At 44.7% G+C, this 19,402-nt stretch overlaps 1 protein-coding gene across 2 annotated transcripts in view; it reads right to left on the reverse strand.

Moving 5' to 3' along the window:
- The window catches only part of tmem132e (transmembrane protein 132E), a 334,649-nt gene that overhangs the window by 100,487 nt on the left and 214,760 nt on the right, over positions 1 to 19,402 (reverse strand). Inside the window, exons 1-2 of one of the 2 annotated variants that reach the window (XM_035179083.2) lie at positions 7,115 to 7,635; positions 5,665 to 6,637 (exon numbers count right to left, since the gene is read on the reverse strand). In XM_035179083.2, coding sequence (XP_035034974.2) covers positions 5,665 to 6,637; positions 7,115 to 7,193 — 1,052 coding nt within the window. In that variant the 5' untranslated portion in view covers positions 7,194 to 7,635. Of the gene's footprint in view, positions 1 to 5,664; positions 6,638 to 7,114; positions 7,636 to 19,402 lie in introns of those variants that run through there. The other variant, XM_035179084.2, reaches the window with a different exon arrangement.

Below are 19,402 nucleotides of genomic sequence, written 5' to 3' on the forward strand. Positions count from 1 at the left end.
GCTGACATTTCCCATCAAAGCGTCGGGAGGAGAGGAGCCGACACCGACTGTGACAATGAGACGCGGGACGCCGAGCGGAGAGAGAGGGACGGCAGAGCTGGCAGGAAGCAGAGGCTGAGGTCAGGAAGTGGCGATGTTCCCTACGAGGCGCGAGCAACCGTCTCGCTGCCGGGGATGAAGCCTCTACTGAACTGAATGTGGGTCACTCTCCCTGGCTTCCACTGCGCCTTTCTCTCCTCGAGCCTTTATATTTGGAGCCAGGGCATTTGAATACTGCATGTCATACCCAGGGCTCCGGAGCACTGCACTGTTTCCAAGAGGCTTGCACCGTGCGCGCAGATTAGGATAATATGAACACAGCTCGTGTGTGTGCACTGAGACATGCGGTGTTTACTTCAGCGAAAATGTCAGCGAGTCGCCAAAATCTAAATTGGCAGCTCAATATCGACTCCATCCACATGCATGCAGTGACCTCGCCGCAGTTTAAAGTCTCATTGAGGTTAAGCTACTTACTCGAGCCTTTGATATTCTGCAACCAAGTCGCCCCCATGAATAAAACAGGGGACAATATTTCTGGCTGTTCACCAGCTGCAGCTCTTTGGCAAAGCAAGGTGAGTTCTAGAGAAAATAATTATGATTTCATTAGAGGGAGCAGCCTAAAGGTTTGAGCTTTGTGTCGGTAACAAACATTTAGCTGTGATGTCGAGTACGACCGCTCACAGACAGCAAACAGACACAAGGGTAAAAGGCTCTTGCTGTATGATAACCCACATGCTATAGCCAGTGACTTATTAATGGTGTGTCAGATTGTAAAGCAGCAGGCGCTTCAGATTTTAGCTCATTTAAAACGACCTGTTGTGTCATTTCTGCCGTTCCAGTCAGTATCGCTCCCCACGCTCCTCACGTCGGACTTTCTTTGACCAGCTTCAGCTCTGTGTTCGACCCAGGTGGGCTAACAGCCCATCAGAAATCTTTGGACAGTGCATGGGGACGTGCGGACTTATCACACAGTACGGAGAACATCTGGATACAAGGGTTTAATTCATGCATCCAGACAATTGATGCTCACTAATGAGAAATTACTGTGTAGACATCAGAATAGAAAAGATTATTGGCCATAGCTTTGCATATAGAGGGGAATTTGTGAAATTATCATTGACGCTGTAACAACCAGAAGAAGAATCGTATGTTTTGGAGATATGACTGATTTCCAATGTTTCATGAGCTGCTTTCAGATCTGCACTGGACTCCAAACATCTTCCAGAAGGTTTTATAAAAAACTGTATGTGAGGATGTGAATGTCTGGTCGGCGGGAGCAGAGTTTGTGGCCCAGAAAACTGACACAATGAGCAAAAAAAAAAAATCATAAATCTGCAGAGTTGGGTGATAATTCTCTCACTACAAGCGACACCGCACATCACATTATCGTAAATTAAGCAACGGGAAGCGGCGCGGTGGTGCAGTGGTTTGCTCTCCGTCAACCTCACAGCAGGAGGGGTCGTGTTTCGGTCAGGGCCTGTGTAGCGTTAGCATGCCCCCTGTGTGTGTGGTTGTGTCACCATGTCAGTGATTGTGCAAACCTCAGGTCAGAGCTGGATAAAATAAAAGATACTGGAAATGTGAACCAGTATCTGAAGCTGGTTCTTATAATGATAGTATTTTCCGTGGAAGGACAATTTACCGTACATGACAGTACCTTATAATATAACTGTTGCCCTTTATTATTCTATACTATGTTACATATTCTTTATATTTTAGCAGTTGGCCTTAGTGTCAGTTTAATACCTCACTTCTCAGATATCACATTAGTGTGTCCAGTGAAGAAACTGAATTTAATCCACGTGCGTGATAATGAGAACTGTGGAGCGATGACGTCACTGCTGTTGTTGTTCATCGATATACGAGTAGAAAATATCGCAGCCAATTAAAGGACATTTAAATGCAAAGGAAACTCCTCCAGAGAAGCAGTACGAGTCTGCACCAGGACGAGCGGAGAAGAGTCCAAAAAACGGCTGCGTATTATTATTGTATGACCGTGGTAACTAAATTTGACACATCACTACTCCCCGTCCCACACACACACACAACGCTCATTTCCGACAGCGTCACTGCAGCCGCGGTAGAAAAACGAGGGCAGATTCCAGAAGCGGCCGAGCTCTGGCCTCCGAGTTCCCAGCGTCGACAATAACAAGTCAAACATCTTCAAAGCACCATGACTGAGAGGAGGAAAACTGGAGGGAATGACGGAGGCGCGGGGAGAGTCAGAGGAGAACGAGGAGGAGGCCCCTCTGATTTATCTTTAAAGACGCTTCTCATTGCATCTTTAATAATCCTCCTCGACGAGCACGGACGACTCGACAGTCGTCTTCCAGAACTGTTGAGTTCACACCCTATTGAGTGGAGTCGCTCAGGAGGCGCAGGCTGTGCTTTCTTCTCCCGGCCCCCTTCTCTTTTTAAAGTCTTGTGTTCTATCACTGCTCACTTGCATCCCTGCGAGGGGCTCACAGACGCCGGCTGCCTGAGAACTGCGGCGCTGCACGGATGCTAACATGGTCAGCTAAATGTTTCAAGAGGCTGGGGGACGCGGCGAAGCCTTGTTCTACAAACCCTCCCTGCAACTTTGTCACACCGCCACACACTGGATTCTGTGATTGAATCAGACCATTGTCGTCGAGATCTTCCATGAAGGTGTTAGAGTGAAGCACAGTCAGAGACGCTGGGTTTTGCAGGACAATGTTATGACTGACACCAGATGCTACTGTACATTTCACAGAGGGGGGGGTTGTGAGTGTAAATGCTGCTCGGAGAGTGTGAAGACAAATGCTTGGGATTCCTGGGGGCTGGGACTTTGATAAGGAAGGGTCATGTTCTCTGGTAGAAGAAGAAGGACTGCTAGGGTACATTTAAATTCTTTAAAACCCCCCCAAAAGCTTAATTCTTAAACTAATTTCAGATTAGAAACCCTTCGAAATCCAAGAAACCATGTGACCACCGGGTTGAACATGCACCTTCTGCTACTGGGGACAAAGTGCAGCGTTGAAGGAGCGATGGAGATTTGTAAAAAAAACAGTGACGTAGTCGCTCACATTCAAAAAGGCTCCACACACGTGTTTTATCTGTTTGTGTGATAATCAGTCAAAGGCTTTACAGTAGAGAGAATCACTTTTAATGAACCACTTTCCTTCAGAGCCCGTAATGAGTTATTGAACCTTAATTAATACTCTGCAAGTCTTCCAGAGATTCTGTAAAGATTACACCCGTCATATTTACAGTGCGTTTCATCATCAGGTTACTGACTGAGCTGGTAATGGATTCCTCCCGTATTCTATTCTTCCTGCCGCCTTCACGCCCACAAGCAGCGAGACAGAACTCACTTTCCATCCTCGAGCTTTGTCAAGTGCAAATAATCATTTATTCTCTAACCCTGAATATTGCATTGACAACCGAGGAGGGGGTGCAGAGAGCGCAGCGCCGTGATGAGCCTCGCGTTCCCTCAGCTCCTCAGACAGAGAGGGTCAAACTTAGGAAAATATTATTTATTGCACCAGATGGTTCTGAAACGGTCCAATGTCAGAAACTACAAAACGGTACATTGATCAGAGGAGACGGGGGAAATGTGAAGCTGAAATTCAAAGATGGCTGCCACTCATGATTTCCTGTTCGCAAGACTTGATGGAAACTTGCATGATCCCTGTGTTTTTACTTGTTTATTACATTTAGTGAGTTTATTTCACTCTTTCCCCACAGGACGAGCAATAAAGGACAATCTTATCTTATCTTAACTTATCTTAACTTATCTTATTAGGCCCTTTCATGCTTTTGAGAACTTTTTAAAACTGTATCAAATGCCACAAGATGATTTACACAACGATCCCTGGATAAAGTTTTGTATATATATGTACTTTTCTGGGCATTTGCCATTTATATGCTAATAAAAATGCCAAGACATTACACATGGATTCATGAGCAACATGACATTAAACTCCATGCATTTGCCATTTATATGATTCCTTACATGTCATCTATACAGAATTCTTTTTAATACAGCGAGTGCTAATTATAGTTAATAATTGAACAATCGGAATCCAAAACGACAACAAAAGACCTGGTGCGATGACGTCATGAAGCAGCGTGGGCTCACAGCAGCAAAAGGCCGATGAATAATCCATCAGGAGTGACCATTACAAACGGCGGAAGGAGAACAGAGCTAATTGGCTACGTGGCTAACTGTGTGTTTCTCCTTCATCGTACGTCGTCTGAAGTTCGAGCACAAACGGATGTGTTGCAGTTACAAGGCGACTCACATGAAACGTCCCATTCAACAGATATGTAACATGGGTTTAGTCGTTTTTTGGACATTTCAATCGATATCTGTTACATATTTTATCTTGATTAGTATGAAAAATATAGATTTAATTGATTTAAGTGACATGATACGTGATGATAATATCATTACTGTACAGGTTAAGTTTCCTTGTATCTTAGATAATGAGCACCAGCTACTCTATATTATTTAAAGATGGGGAACCAGGACGTGTGTTGCTGTAGGCACAACTACATTACCTATTAAATATATATATATGTGTTAAAAAATCTATGATAACATTTTCCCCCCTATATTTGAGGATTTAGCTTTTTTTTCTCCAGTGCAGTAAAAGTGCACGAGCATGAAACGCGACTGTGACTGATCCACGAGCATTACCTGGTCAAACACAGGTCTGGGGCTTTGGAACACAAACTGCTTTGAGCAGCACTTCCCTGGAAATTATTCACACAATCCCGTCCTGGGAGGAAAAGAATAAATCTGTCAGTTGTTCCGCCTCCACTTCAGGAGGTGAACGCCACAGTGCTGCCACACTTTAACCCCGTCGCCTCCTCTTTATCTCACCTGACTTTAATTACTCCTGGCACGCCGCTTGGCTTCGGTGAAGGAGAAATGAACGAGAAGGATGAAATACGTGATTACATGCTCATTTGGCCTAAAATTAACATAAATGACGCTGCCACTCGTGTGCTCGATCACAGAACATTGCATGAAGTGGAATTACGTACCATTGGCCACAATTAACGTGCACGCTATGATCTTATAACAGCATTAAATCCCACAATTAATTTTGTTATTATGTAATAACCTTTATCTAATTACGCTGCCTTGAACCTGGCTGGAGATAGAGGCTCTAATGAGAAGTGCTGTGATAATTATTCCATTAATTGTGAGCTATTTGTATGTGTAAATCCTATATTTCCTATAAGCCTGTCAACTGGGGACTTCACACGATGCAGCATTCAGACTGCATCGCTTTGTTTACACGCAGCCTCACCGCCTTAAGCGTAAACCTTGGGCAAATTGCAGACGATTATGTGTGAGCATAATTATAAAGAGAGACATAAGACTGTAGTTTACGACTGGAGAGACATGACTCATGTTGGCGTCGACCAGGAAGCTGCAAAAATAATCTATTAAGCAATAATTCTTGTGTACATGATTCCATGGAAGCAGGAAAACTCAGGATGAGCTTCTGCTGTGCAAGTGAACAGCTTGATCAGATTTTTTTTCTCCTCCGATGGGTGAACGTGTGAATATAAACACATTAAATGTGACATTCAGGCAGAGTCACTTTGGGAGCAGCTCTCAGACTGTGCATTTTAAATTTAAAGACTTACTTGAGGCTGAACTGCTCCACAGTGGAGTTGGGCATCAAGTAGAGGAAGATCTTGAGGGTCTCTCCGGGTTTCAGGGGCTTCTCGGGCAGCCTGAGGAACATGTTTTTGTCCAGCTGCTTGTCCACCAGCAGCTGCTCCTGACTGGCCTGGTACAGGCTGATGCTCCCAATGCGCAGCAGGGGGTGCTGTGACAGAGGTTCTCCCCTGGAAGCCCCACCACCCCTGTGACCTGAACCCTCACTGCACTCCCCTTCCAGATTGGGCTCATGGAGAGTGTAGTAGAGCTCAGCCTGGAGGGTCTCACTGGTGAGCCCGTCCAGGAGCCCGTCACCAGAGCCCTTCCTCCTGCCCAGTGGGGCCACGTTGGTGTTAAACCAGGACGGAGGCAGATCCAGCTGCGCCAAGCACTGCGCCAGGTTGCCTTTCATGCGGCAGGAGGTTTTAATTTCACGGACATCCCGGAAGGCGTGCAGACGGACGCAGGGCATCTTGTCCTGAGCCTTGAAGTCATCCCAGTCGCGGCCAGCGATGTAGAAAAACACCTGGACCGTGGGGTTGTTGGAGAAGACCCGGGCCTGGACAATGAAGGCCCGCACCTTCCAGTTGACCGTTAGCTGCCCGGGGATATCCAGAGGACTAGCTGGCTGGAGCAACTCCTTGGTGAGGGCCTGGTCTCTGGCGTAAGGCCCAAAGCTTATGTTGATGGCAGGGAGGTCTTTTGTCTGGAAAACCACAAAACTCTCAGCTCGCTGCAGCGGGTGTCCAGCGCTGGGGCTACTGCTGCTCCTACCGCCGCCGCCGCCGCCAACCGTTTGTCCTGTGATCTCGACCTCTCGTAAAAAGAAAGCCAGTTGTGCATTGGACATCTTGAAGTTGGCGGGAAGGTACACGTTGGGGGGTGAAGGGCTGGCTGTCATCGCCGAGGAGCTGAGGAGGGCATTCGAGGTGGTTGGAAAGATTTTACCTGCGAGGGCTGCGAAGACAGAAAGAAGAAGAAGAAGAGAGGTTAAACTTTTAAACACAACTTTAAAAAAAAACTTTTATCACTCTTAAAAAACAAGGGTTAAAGTTTGTTGGAGAGTAAAAGATGCAAAGAGGAGACGGAAACAATGAATGAGATAAAAGCAGGAAGTCACTACTCAGACAGCTGCAGGGGAAAGAGGAGCGTGAGGTCAACACACACTAATCAGATGATAACAGGCCAATACATGTCAAGCATCCAGGTCAGAGGTCGTCCAGTGAATCAACATCAACAAGGTGTGTGATGTTTCTCTGGGAGATAACAACTCGTACGATCACAGCTTTTCACCCATTTGATCTAAAACCCACACAATTACTTTAAAAAACCAGCAAAGAGTCAAACTCGCACTTAAACTTTAAATAAAAACAAGCAACAACGCCAGAGCTAATTAAAAGTCATTAAAGAACAAGCAGAGTAAATGTGACATACTTATCAAAATGACCCAGAGCTGAGCACAAACACATAGTTGCCTGTCCCCATGGTCCAAAGCAAATATTAAAAGTCCCATATTCCAAATGGTTTTATCATTGAGATCTCATTCTTTAAATGTGAAGAAGAAGAAGAAGAAGAAAAAAAAAAAATCAAGGGGATCTTATTAATTCCCCCTCAAGAGAAAGCCTCCTCCGTTGGGCTCGCTCCTCAGCGGGCGCTCCACAGAACTTTGTCCTCTTCTTTTGGGCTCCTCTCGAGAAAATCTCTGCCATGTGTTGCAAAAGAAGAATAAATGAGGGTGGGAGGGTAAAAAAAAAGAAAAAAGAAAAAGAAGAAGAAGAACAGCAATATGCTCCGGCGGGGTTCTTCACTTGGTCATGTTCTTGAAGCCGGGCTACAAAGGTTCTGGGCTTCTTGAACTTGTGCTTGTCTAATTCCCCGTGGCTTGAGTCTTGGTTTTGAGAGCGTGGTTCAGCCCCACGCTGCAGCGGCTCTTTCAATCCCAGACTGAGCGAGGCTCCGGGACAGGCTCTTGATAGACAGGCAGAGCCTCCTCCCGGTTGGTGGGCTGTACGGGAACTACAGACAAAGCCTTTGACGCCGCCCCATCTTGCCACACCTAGTCTCTAGTCTATAATCACCATTTTAGCTCCCGGTCAGAGCTAAGACACACAACCCTCAGAGGACTAGACTTACACCACACACACACACACACACCGACACACACACACAGAGGCGGAGGTGAAAGAAATAACACTCTGCAGCCCGATTCATCCTCTCTCTCTCTGGACGTGTTCGGGCAGACTCAAATGTGTGTGTGCATGCAAGTGAGTATAAGGGCTGTGTGTTTGTGTGTGTGTGTGTGTGTGTGTGTGTGTGTGTGTGTGTGTGTGTGTGTGTGTGAGGTGGGGCGGGGGATGGATGTATTGCTTGAATGCCTCCAGGCAGGGAGCGAGCGAGCGAGAGAGAGAGAGAGTAAGTGAGAGGGAGAAGGGGAGAGGGAGGGATTAGGTAAAGATTATTGATGAATTAGCCCAGCTCTCTTTCCCCTTCTCCTCCTCCTCCTCCTCCTCCTCCTCCTCCTCCTCCTTCTTCCCCTCCTCCTCTTTCTCCCCCTTCTTTTCGTCTGCTTTAGCCCCCTGAGAAATCCATGAGAATGAGGGGATACCAGCTGGAGGGGGAGGGGGATCTGGACTGCCTCCCTGCTCCACTCACATGTGCCTGGAATTCCCATAATAAAAGAGAGAGGGATTCATGGTTGTGTGTGTGTGTGCAGTTGTGTGTGTGTGTGTGTGTGTGTGGGCCCCATAAACTGAATGGCAAACAGTGGGTGCAACAAAAGATGAAGCCGCAGCCGGGGAAACATCCCGCACTTACAAATGAGCAGTCGTAGCCATAGAGAAGGCTGCAGGAACTATAATGATGAGAGGAGCTACTTAGAGGCCGTCTAGTCTTTATCGAACGCTCTCTACCTCGCAGGAATGTGTGCACGTTGGAATGCGTGCACGTGTTTAGAAGAGAGGAGCTGCTCTCGTCTTGATCAAATTTAAAAGCGACAAATATGTGCAGCGGGCACACAAACTTCCTTGAGGTCTGCTCGACCAGAACGCTTCACACTCCGGAGACCAACTGTATGTTTTACCTCCAACATTCAACATGAGAAGTCAATCAAGCTGCACCAAATTCAAACCACACTCTTAGATATCAGTCGTCTAAATACGGGAGATTCTTTTTCATCAGGATCCATCACGTAACTTATTCCCTGGGAAATTGGTGAAAGTTTTCCACTAAGTTTCAAAGAAATCAGTTTAAACCTTTTTTTAAGTTATTCTGCAAACTAGCAAACTAACAAACTATTAAACAAAAGTTGCTTTCAGACATGAACTGAACTCCGCACAATCTCCGAAATTATCCGGAGGGGCTGTGTGTGAGAACGCAAAGGTTGCGGACATTCTCCGGAGTTTCTCCAAGCAGCCCCCTAGTGGAAAGTCTGGATAATGTCCGACTTACGATGTTTCGAACATGTGACAAACGAAGAAAGTCTGGACCCAATTGTGCAGACATTGTCTTTATATTTCTGAAAATCGCTAAACAGACGCAGACGACAACAGAACCTCCTCGATGGACGGTATTTTGAGACTGTTCCACCAACGCTAGCCTTAACAAAGAATCTAATATGTGTCTCACATATAACAATACATACGTCTGCCTATGTGAAAACCAAGAAGCATGTTTTTCCGCTCCACTCTTTAAAGCTCAATAGGATTTTAACCCCGTGATTAAAAAGTAAGTAGGTATTGGAACAGCGTCACCCACCACTTTGCTCCATCTACCTCACCGTGTCTGGAGGCAGCAGAAGCCTAGAGCTCCGAGAAACCTTGAATCCAAGGATCTGCGGGGACTTTTAAAAGTTAATGTGCATCATCCTCCCCTGCCTCCGATACTACTGTCGAGGTGGCCTTGAGCAAGGCACTTAAAGGAATGTGTCTCCATGTGTTCCACAAGCACCTGCTGCTGGCCAAACAGCCCCAAAACAAAATGGTATCCAGCTTGCTCCGGTGTTTTAATGGTTATTTCGTTTTTAAAGGAGTTTCCGTCTGACTGCGTCTCTCTCTCGCTCTCCTGCATCTGTTGATCTGAGCACAGGGAGGCTGTCGGGCCACATCAGGAAAAATTCTAAACGTACAATTGTGACTCCCAACAGTCTGCCGACATTATCCGAGCATGTGGAAAACCAAAGACGACACGATATTCAACTGTTTGCATCATCGGTGCAATAAAATCCATCTGTGGGATTCGCTCAAACAGGTTAAGAGGAGCTGGGAGGAAGGAGTTCGGAACCAATGACCCCAAGAATGAGGAAAAACACAGAAATGTAATACTAAGATATATAATACAAATACTATTAAAAGTATTTATAGTGCGGTGGTCGTACAGATGTGTCTTTGCGTCGTGTTTCTGACTCTGGCTCTGACCCTTTATGAGAACATTTCCACATGATTAAACAGTAAATATCGATTTCTTACGAAACAAATTTCCAAGGTTATTTCCACAATCACTTTTTCTTTTCATGATCTAAGTGGCTTCATACTTTGGACCATTTTCTCCGAGGAGGGAAAGACCCATTTCTTCTTCATCTGCAGTGAAAACATTGATTTTTCTCACCTTCCACGTGACGAATGTGCTTTAAACAGAAAACTCCTGCAGTCCAGAAATGTAGCGTTCGTTTTTTTTATTACAATAATAATGCAAACTATACATATATGTATATATTCTGTTGGGCCTGCGTGTTACATGAAGCACTCGTGATCTACGTGTGAATTCTTTCATTGCATGTTGAATAAGATGAAATAAATTAGCATAAAACACAGAGCGCTCCCTCACGCAGCAGCGTAACAGGTCAGTGGCTGATCGGAGGCCGAGGCTGCTGCTGCTGGAAGAGGGAACATTGCTCAAGTGTATTGAGAGTGTATCTTGTGCCAAAAGCACAATGGTTTGTTGCCTCTGGCAAAACGCTAAGAACTGTGAACCCGCGGTGACACGGATACTCTGCTGTCAGGCCTGAAGGTCACCTGACCACCGCCCAGGCGTCTCCTAATCCCCTTTAAATGCAATAAAACTGTACAGTAACAATGCACTCGCTGAATGCCATCAAACAACACAAATCCCTGCCCCTTGCTCTCAACCTCCGGGGCGTCGCGGTGTCATTCGAGAAGGTGATTATAGCCCACGATGCATCAGGGTGCTCTTGCCTCCTTTCAGACTAACAACATCACTGGGTAGGTGGTTTTAAAGGGCGTGGGGGGCATGGACACAGATGGGCTTCCAGTGTGAAACCCTATCGCCTTCCTCTTCCACTTGATGTCCTATTAGACCTCAGGCCAAATTGAATTGAATTCTCTTCCTGTTGTGCTCCCATTACGTGAAACATCTGCTCTGTGTGCATGTGTGAGCGAGTTGGGGGTGGGGGTGGGGGGGTGTCTATGGTCTGAGGGCACTTTCTATTCATTAGATTACTTTGTGTGATGTCAATTAATGAAAGCATTGGGCCACTTTGAGGCTGAAGCGCTGTGGTTTCACATCTGCTGTTATGCCAATAACAGGCTGCAAAGATAGACAATTTAAGATGAGGGAGAAAGGGTAGTGATGCAAAACCAAACGCTGCTGATTTATCCCGTCGGAGAATTCAATCAATCAATCCACTTATTCCAGCTTTTTGGGTTTTAGAACTCGATCCTGGATAGAAAATGAGTCTGAGAAGATGAAGCACAAGAGTTTTTCCTGCAACAAAAATGTGAAGAGTGGAAGAAAGAGCAGGACATTAAAACTCTTAACTTGAGCGGAAACGGAAATCCCAGAGTCTGAATACAGCCCCGGGCCCTACTATACTGGTGGGGCGAAAGTCCTGGGAGAGACATGTCTGGAAAAAGATCCTGACAAACATGAGCTGCTCACAGACGTGCGCTGAAGTCCAGACCTTCACCTGAAATGTTTCCAGAGGTCCCAGTCAATTGCTGTGGATTCCTGCCAGGCCCCTCATGAAATGTGAGGAAAAGCTCTGAGTGGGAGGACGAAGCAGGAAAATGTCCAGAAAATTCACAAGGGGGCATGTTGATGACGTTGGAGCCATTCACATAGGCCTTATCTACACAACTGCAGATTCATCTTCGTCCACACAACCTTTGTTTTACAAAATATCTCCGTTCGGACAAGAACACAAAACAACTACAAACCTTAAAACAAGCCCACGGGGCCAGTAGGCGGCGTTAGAGTCTACATCGACGATTCCTCAAGCTGCTAACTTGTGATTTGACGTAACAGTGCGAACCAAACGTAGAGAAACTGGTTGTTGTTGTGTTCATTACCCAAAGCAACAGTGGACATGCACAGTACGTTAGTAAGTAAGCTGTGATTGAATTGTTCCTACACATGAAACCAAGAAGCTCAAAGGCACAGGGAAAAGTTAGTCTTAGTGTTGACAGGGCAGAAGAAGAAGCTGAGGAAGACGTCAACTTAAAAAAAACGACAAGACGATGTCCAGAGGTTTTGGTGATAATGGACGAGTGTTGATGATTTCCACAGTAGAATTTATACGTCATGTCCTGCCTCCCTCGCTCTACCCAGGCTCCGCCCCTCTCCCGGATGTTCCAGATGTTCTCCTGTTGTTGTGAACGAGTCTGACTCGCACCAACTCCACAAGAATAAACGCCATAAAACGTCCGAACCCAATTTTCCATAGTTCATATCTGCAAACAACTCTATAACCAGGGGATAATGTTTGTTAGTGTTCTACATCCTGTTACACTCAAACCACCACATTATTTGTCTCCACCAGGTATGCTGCATATTCTAGGCATTCAAATTTGAAAGGACTTGGAATCTGTATCTGCTGTGCCCCTGAAAATCTCGAAGGCATTCAGCAGACTAAAGCTAAAAAGCCTTGTTAAGATACTCCACTCTGCGCCTTGCTAACCATACAAAGGCTGTCTTATGCAAAAAGCTGGCTGCCAACTCAAGGGGAAATGGAGAGGATGTTGTGAGGAGGGCAGACATTTGATCTTGAGAGAGAGGAGTGCATGAATATCTCTTCAAGTAAAAGGTCAGGAGAAATTGTTAGAGAGAAATAGAGCATCCTCGCAGCATCGCTAATGTAACAGAGCGCGTTCTGCCCTATCGATCTTCATCTTACCTCCCTTCTTTTACTCTGCCCTGAGTATACCGCTATTACATTTGAAATGGTCAAATAATACCTCGATTCAATTCACTCGGCTAAACACACAGCGCGGCTCGGTATTACTCCGTGAGAACACTCAAACACCCTTAATGCACTTTCTCCTGTCGACTTTTAACTCTGGAGTCCTCCGTCCCTCGCTGCACTTTGGCTGAGTTGCGTGGATGCACAAGCAAATGTCGCCTCATCTTTAAAATGGTTTCGCATTATCATTCAATTAGCTCCGAATGCAACACAAGGCGCAGATGAGAAGATACGTTAGCCCGAGGATGAAGGACGTATTAGCACTTGGTGCAGCGAGTTCTATTTTCGCTCCTCTCTCCAAGGAACGTCTATTTCCACGTCAGTCAGATGTGGATTACCTTCAGAGATGGACGGCAGCTGGGTTATCTCGAACATGGTCGCCGCGTGTGGCTTCGTATTTGACCGGTTAGCCATCTATATGCATAAGGTAATTACAGGGAAAGGCTCGGCCTCACCGGGGAAGATCTGTCCAGCCCGTGTGTTTGCATGAGATCCAATCACTTTGATGATTTCAGAGTTAAGTGGAGTACATCAGTCATTCTATAGGCTCTTCGCTATATGTTTAACTACATTAAGTCCAGTGGACCCACGTCCAACACGCTACAATCTGATTTAACAAATGTGAAATAGCCGAAACGAGATATGAGGCAACTGAATGAGCCCATTTCAAAGACTTCATTTCAAATTGATGTAACACAAGCCGATGGGACACTGATGAAAGTATTGCAGTATTTACATTTTTTGCAGTATTATGAACTAGGTGTGTCTGCAGCGACATCAGCGGTAACACAAACACAACATGTCCTTCTGCTGCGGCTTCACAGTAAAAGCATTTATCTGTTGAAACACACGTCGGCTTTTATCACGTCGTAATCACAGACAATTCAAAATGCATCTACACAACAGGACGGTGATTAATGATGTGTATTTTGTAGTTCTAGTCTTTGAGGATGGTTAACAGCACTATATAGATAAAATGGATTATTATTATGATTCTATTATAAAGACAACGGTCTTTGGCGTTTTACTTATGGAGGATGAATCTGTGATATTGCAGGGAGTGGTGAACAGGAGGGAGCAGCCACAGTGAGGTGTTGGATGAAGAGCTGAAAGGCGACAGGCTGCACACCCCCAACATCTCAGCGAGGGAACCAGCTCCCCTCGCTGTGCTCGCTGTTTGCAGACTCACGCCGCACGCGGTGACAGATCAGATGGCGGCTGCTCGCCAAGAGATGGAAAAGGGCCAATTGTTGCCTGACATCTTTATTGGAATGACTTTGTTTTTGTTTTTTTTTGCTGCACCCAGAGTTCTGTGACCTGGAGAATCAAACCACATTTACTGTTTCCACCAACGGACTGAAACCTTAAAGATTGAAGCACATGTGCTGCCTGGATCCTCGGTGGTCACATCATGGAACGTTCATGAGCCGCCTTTAAAAATTGAGATGCAATTAAAAAAAAGCAACGTCTGAAGTCGTTTGTCTCTACTTGTTTGTTTTCTTTAGATGTTTTTGTCATTCGTCACATTTATGCGTAAACCAGAACACATTTATTTTTTAATAACTTAATTGGCCTTGAGTTGGTCTTTTCAGTTCATATATATCCACAGATTTGACAGGTAAACAAAAGCAATGAGCTGCCAAACCCACATAAAGAAAAAGGCAGATGCTATAATTAATTTACTTCAGACAGGAAGCAGATTCAAAGGCTACATCTCCGCTCTCAAACTTGATCAGGTAGAAGTTGACGGGTTGTGCGGCTTCAGCTCTTGAATTATGCAGAAAGTTTGACGTTAATAACTTTTGTGGTATTTCTGTTTCGGGCTAATTGAAAATTGCAAGTCAGCACCGTCTCAGAAAGTGGACGACTTTGTCCTTCAGTGCATTTGTCTGTCCCCTCCGTCCCAAGGGCTCATCACCCATGGAGGCCCCCCCCAAGGACAAGGTGGATGAAGACCCACATCATCCATCCACAGTAGTTTATTCTCTCTTCATGTTCTATCCCTTTCAATCATTGCTTGACCTTTCCCACTAATTGCCTTTTCATCTTTTACTTTGCTATCACCTGTGCATACAGTACACATTCAGTCTCTGAATGACAGTCAGGAAAAGACACTTCTAGTTATTCTACAGGATCTTTTTCCACCACAAGCTACAAACACCCACTAACATCTGGCTCTGCATTCACTCCCGTAGGACTCTGCAGTAGACACAGGTTTGTATCCTGCTCTAATCGGTAGTGATGGAAACATGACAACCAGGTGTACGTGCTAATTGCTTCTTTATTAAATCAAAGATCCTGACGTTATGACGTGCATTGAACTCCCGGAGCTTGGGAACAACGTGCAACAGCGATTCTTCTGTTTGTATCATGCAAGATGCAACACTGGCAGCAAAGAGAGGTGAGAGAGCAGTTTCTTTTAGCTTTTGAAGGCCACTCTATATATATATTCAAACCCTTTGTCATTTTCATATTTGCCGATTGTTATGTGTGTTAATTAATTATCACTATGTCAACCTTTGCAATCTCACACCTTCAAGGATGAAAACAAAAGTTTAATTGGGAAGGAGAAAAGCAAAGTGAGGCCAACTCATGTAAAACTACAGTAACTTTCTGGGTGTGAAGCGCTCGCTGTCTGTTTACGAGACCGTTTTTTAATTCTGCCCTCAATTTTTAATCAATCTTTTCCTTTGGACCAGAACTGTCGGACACGAGCAGACACTTTTGTGAAGGTACAGAGTCTCAATTAGTGGAGATGGAGTGTTTTCTCTGTTAAAGCCTCGCTTTGTAATTTGGGCCGATAGCAGTGGTGTATTTCCACATTACGTTCACAGGACAGCTTTAATGAGGCATAATTTGCAGATTAAAAGGGAAGAATATATAACTGGTGTGACACCATCAGCGGGATATGGAACATTTCATCATTGATCCTTTATATGCACCCATAAAAATCATCCATAATTTATATGACCAGTCGCCCGGTCCAGTGGAGGCTGTTTGGAAGCGGCGGCGCAGCCACGATATAATGTGGTGGTCTTCTGATTAAAGACCTGCTGAGAATCTATCAGTTATGTCACTGTTCCCCAGGAGCTGACGAGGGACCGGCGCTACTGTTTCACATCAAATACTAACCAATCAATTAGTCCCAGCGCTGAAAGGAAGTACTGCAGAACTCTTTGAGGAATAAAAAACAAACCATCACGGCTTCTCTTCCTTTCTTTCTTCCTGTGTCCTTGTTTCGATCATGAGAGCTAACCTGCACGGTGCAAAGCTAATAATCCAGAGTTTAATTGGGTAATTTCAGCAAAGAAACGTGGAATCGTGTGGAGCGAGAAATTTATAACAACGTGGGATCGGCTGTCGACGTGTTGTTGCTTCCGAACTGGATTGATTTGTTTCTCTGATTGTTTGAATATGAGGCTGCAGGAGCGAGGGGGAGTCCTGCAACTCTAACTAGAATCACACACTGGAGCTGATCTGTGAAGCTGCAGATGTTTATTAGGTGCGCAGCCTTCAGCCCGGCCCCTGCCTTGTGTCCCTGCGCTGCCGAATGGGGCCTTGTTGCCACAGCCGCTGTGTGTGTGTGATTCTATTGATGAAAGGATGCAAATGCCTTGTGGCAGCGTGATCTGTGCCTCAATACGATCTGAGTGCTGACGCAATCTATAGGGCTCCAGACAACAGGGTTTCCCATAGGGGATACTCTGTGTGAGGTAAACTGAGCCTCAGAGTGCTGCACTGCAGCTGCTGCAAAAGGATTTCCTGTACACAGGGATTGCGTTCAAGGATTTACTGTATTAGCTGATGAATTAAAACCGTCGGCTTGTTAACTGTTAGGATTTAATTCACATTGTTTGCCTGTGGAAAAGGTTTGTTGTATTAATCCATGTTTGTGTAATTATGTAAACGAGTCAGTATTAGTGTGTATAATGTGTATTACCTGTAAGTTCTTAGTAGTTATTAGTTAAACAAGTTTATTATCTTTAGACTTGGATTTGCCACAAACTTAAAACTAATGTGATGGTTCACAAACATGTGTCTTTGCTCTATGTAACTTTAGTGACTGGGTTCGATCCCCTGTGACAAGTGTGGGACCATCGACTGCAAACAAAGATGGACGACGTGTCTCCACTTCCTCCCACTATCCAGACAGGAAGCTAAAATACGCTGGATACAAACGCTGCCATCTTGTGCCTTTGGAGTAAATCTCAACTGTTTTCATATCATGAAATAACAGAAAACCATCTTTGAGAAAAAGGTAATTAACATATACTTTGAGTTTTTAGTTTTTTCCATGTCCCATCCACTACCATGGAGGAGGCAGGATGTATGATTTACTGCAGCCAGCCACCAGGTGGCGATCAAGAGGCTTTGGCTTCACATTTGGGAGCTGTCATGTCGTCAATCTTAACAAACAGAGTGAAGCTGAACTGTGGATCAGTTAAAAAGACTCAGAAGTTATTAATAACCAGAGTTTATCTCCAATATTCAGCCGGAAACTTTTAAAACATGAAGATTTCTGAACAGAGTTTGGTGGATTTGTTACAGCCGCAGCTCTTCTGGGTCAGGAAGCAGAGGATCATGGGTAATACCCGGCGTTCAGTGGTGTTGCAGCTCAGTGAGCTGGACTAAACGGTCAGAGCTCAACACATTGATATACTTTGTTAAAAAACACTTCATCTCTCGGACACGAAACAGAATGAATCCCCACGTGTGGCTGCAGAGGGCGCTGCTGCTCAGCAAAAGTTACACGGTGTTGCTTTAAAGCAGGAAACTCGTTAATGTCGCGGCTAATTGGATAATTTTTTGAGGCTGATGAAAATAATTGAAACAACAGATGAAGTCACGTTCCTGATGTTTCAGAGTGAACAGATTTCAGATTCAACCGCAACATTAAAACTACTTAGCTGTTTTATTGACGTGGCCGATCCATGTAATTTAATCATTTATAGCAAATTCATTTCTTTATTGTCTGTTTTCATTAGTGTTTCTGTTTTGTTGCCTGTTTTCAGATTCTATTTTTATCCATTGACTCCACTGTGCTCTGCGGCTGAATCTCTCTACTTTTGCTGATGCAACGACCTAATTTCCCCCGTGGCGATCAATAAAGCTTCATCTTGTCGCTTTTTTTATTAGAGCATTGTAGACATTTTAATCTAAATGATGACATCGCCGCGAATGAACGGGAGCCCGACTTCTGAAATATGCCGAACATTCATGAGGCAGAAAAAGAGGAAACGACCGTTACTGATTTGAATGAAGGAAAATATAGAAGTTACACCCATAAAAATGAGAGAGCGCCGTGCATTACACTCAATTTCCCCCCCGTTTTATGCCGCCATTTTGACAGATCCGTCAATGGCTTTGCCCCCGAGGGGAGCAAGGACAACGCTGATGCATGCAATTCAGAGACGAGATAGCTCTCACATTATTTTGGTAGTATATCGTTCGCAGGCGGGAGTTAACATAATGTGGAAGGATCCCCGTTTCAAAGAGTCTCAAGTTTCTGCCTCTAATTTCACTGTGGAAAAGTCTGTTTTCCTGATGTTATTGCAACACTGCGTCTAATTAACGTTGCATTATGCTGATTTGCACGTCGCACATTGGCAGTTATTCATTATATTTGACCACATTCTGCAGCACAGGCCTAATTATAGCACCCGGGGGGATAATACAGCTATTCTGCACATTGTATCAGGATACAATAGACTAAGCTACTCTTTATTACCATATATGTTTTCAGCCTGCTGGTGCTCTGGCCATTAATTAGCAATTAACGCCTTGGGAAGATTAAACACAAGCTACATCACTGGAAATAAAGGAGGGCAGGGAAAGAACGTGAACTCTGATATATTGATTTTCTTTCACCCCCCCAGAGGAATGGACTAAGGCGGAGGAAAGACAACTACAAGCCCATTGGTAATTGATGAAGCTGGTATTATAGTATGTTTTTGTTATTGTCAGCAAATCCCATAAAGAGAGAGAAACCCAAGAAGACAATTGGCTCCTGTTGAAGATGGAAATACATTCGCAGAAAATCACAAATATCTACTTTTTCTTCCTCCGTCAAGCTGGTTTTGTTTTCATTGAAATTCAATTCGATCCTGTTTGTTCATTAGCAGGATAAATAAAGTTTATCATCTAATTTCGAGTCCTATCTATCCATCCATCCATCCATCCATCCATCCATCCATCCATCCATCCATCCATCCATCCATCCATCCATCCATGCAGTACACCAGTGTGTTACAGCAGGAGCGGTGTAGGATTCATTAATTGTGACACAGGAACATGTCACCCTTTGCAATAATATGCCTCATTAATGTTTTTTTAATAGTTTTTGGATGATAAATTCAGAGTTTAATAGACTAATTCATTTGAATGTGCTGGATATGTTAATATTTGTGTCGATGTCATACGAAAACATCTGGCCTGATGCTGTAACGTCCCTGAACAACATGGAATCAGAAGTATCCACGATCTGCTGGAATAATTTTCAGGTTGTTAAAGTCTTTTTCTCTGAAGGAGCG

The sequence above is a fragment of the Hippoglossus stenolepis genome, chromosome 15, assembly GCF_022539355.2.
Source record: "Hippoglossus stenolepis isolate QCI-W04-F060 chromosome 15, HSTE1.2, whole genome shotgun sequence".
Lineage (NCBI taxonomy): Eukaryota > Metazoa > Chordata > Actinopteri > Pleuronectiformes > Pleuronectidae > Hippoglossus > Hippoglossus stenolepis.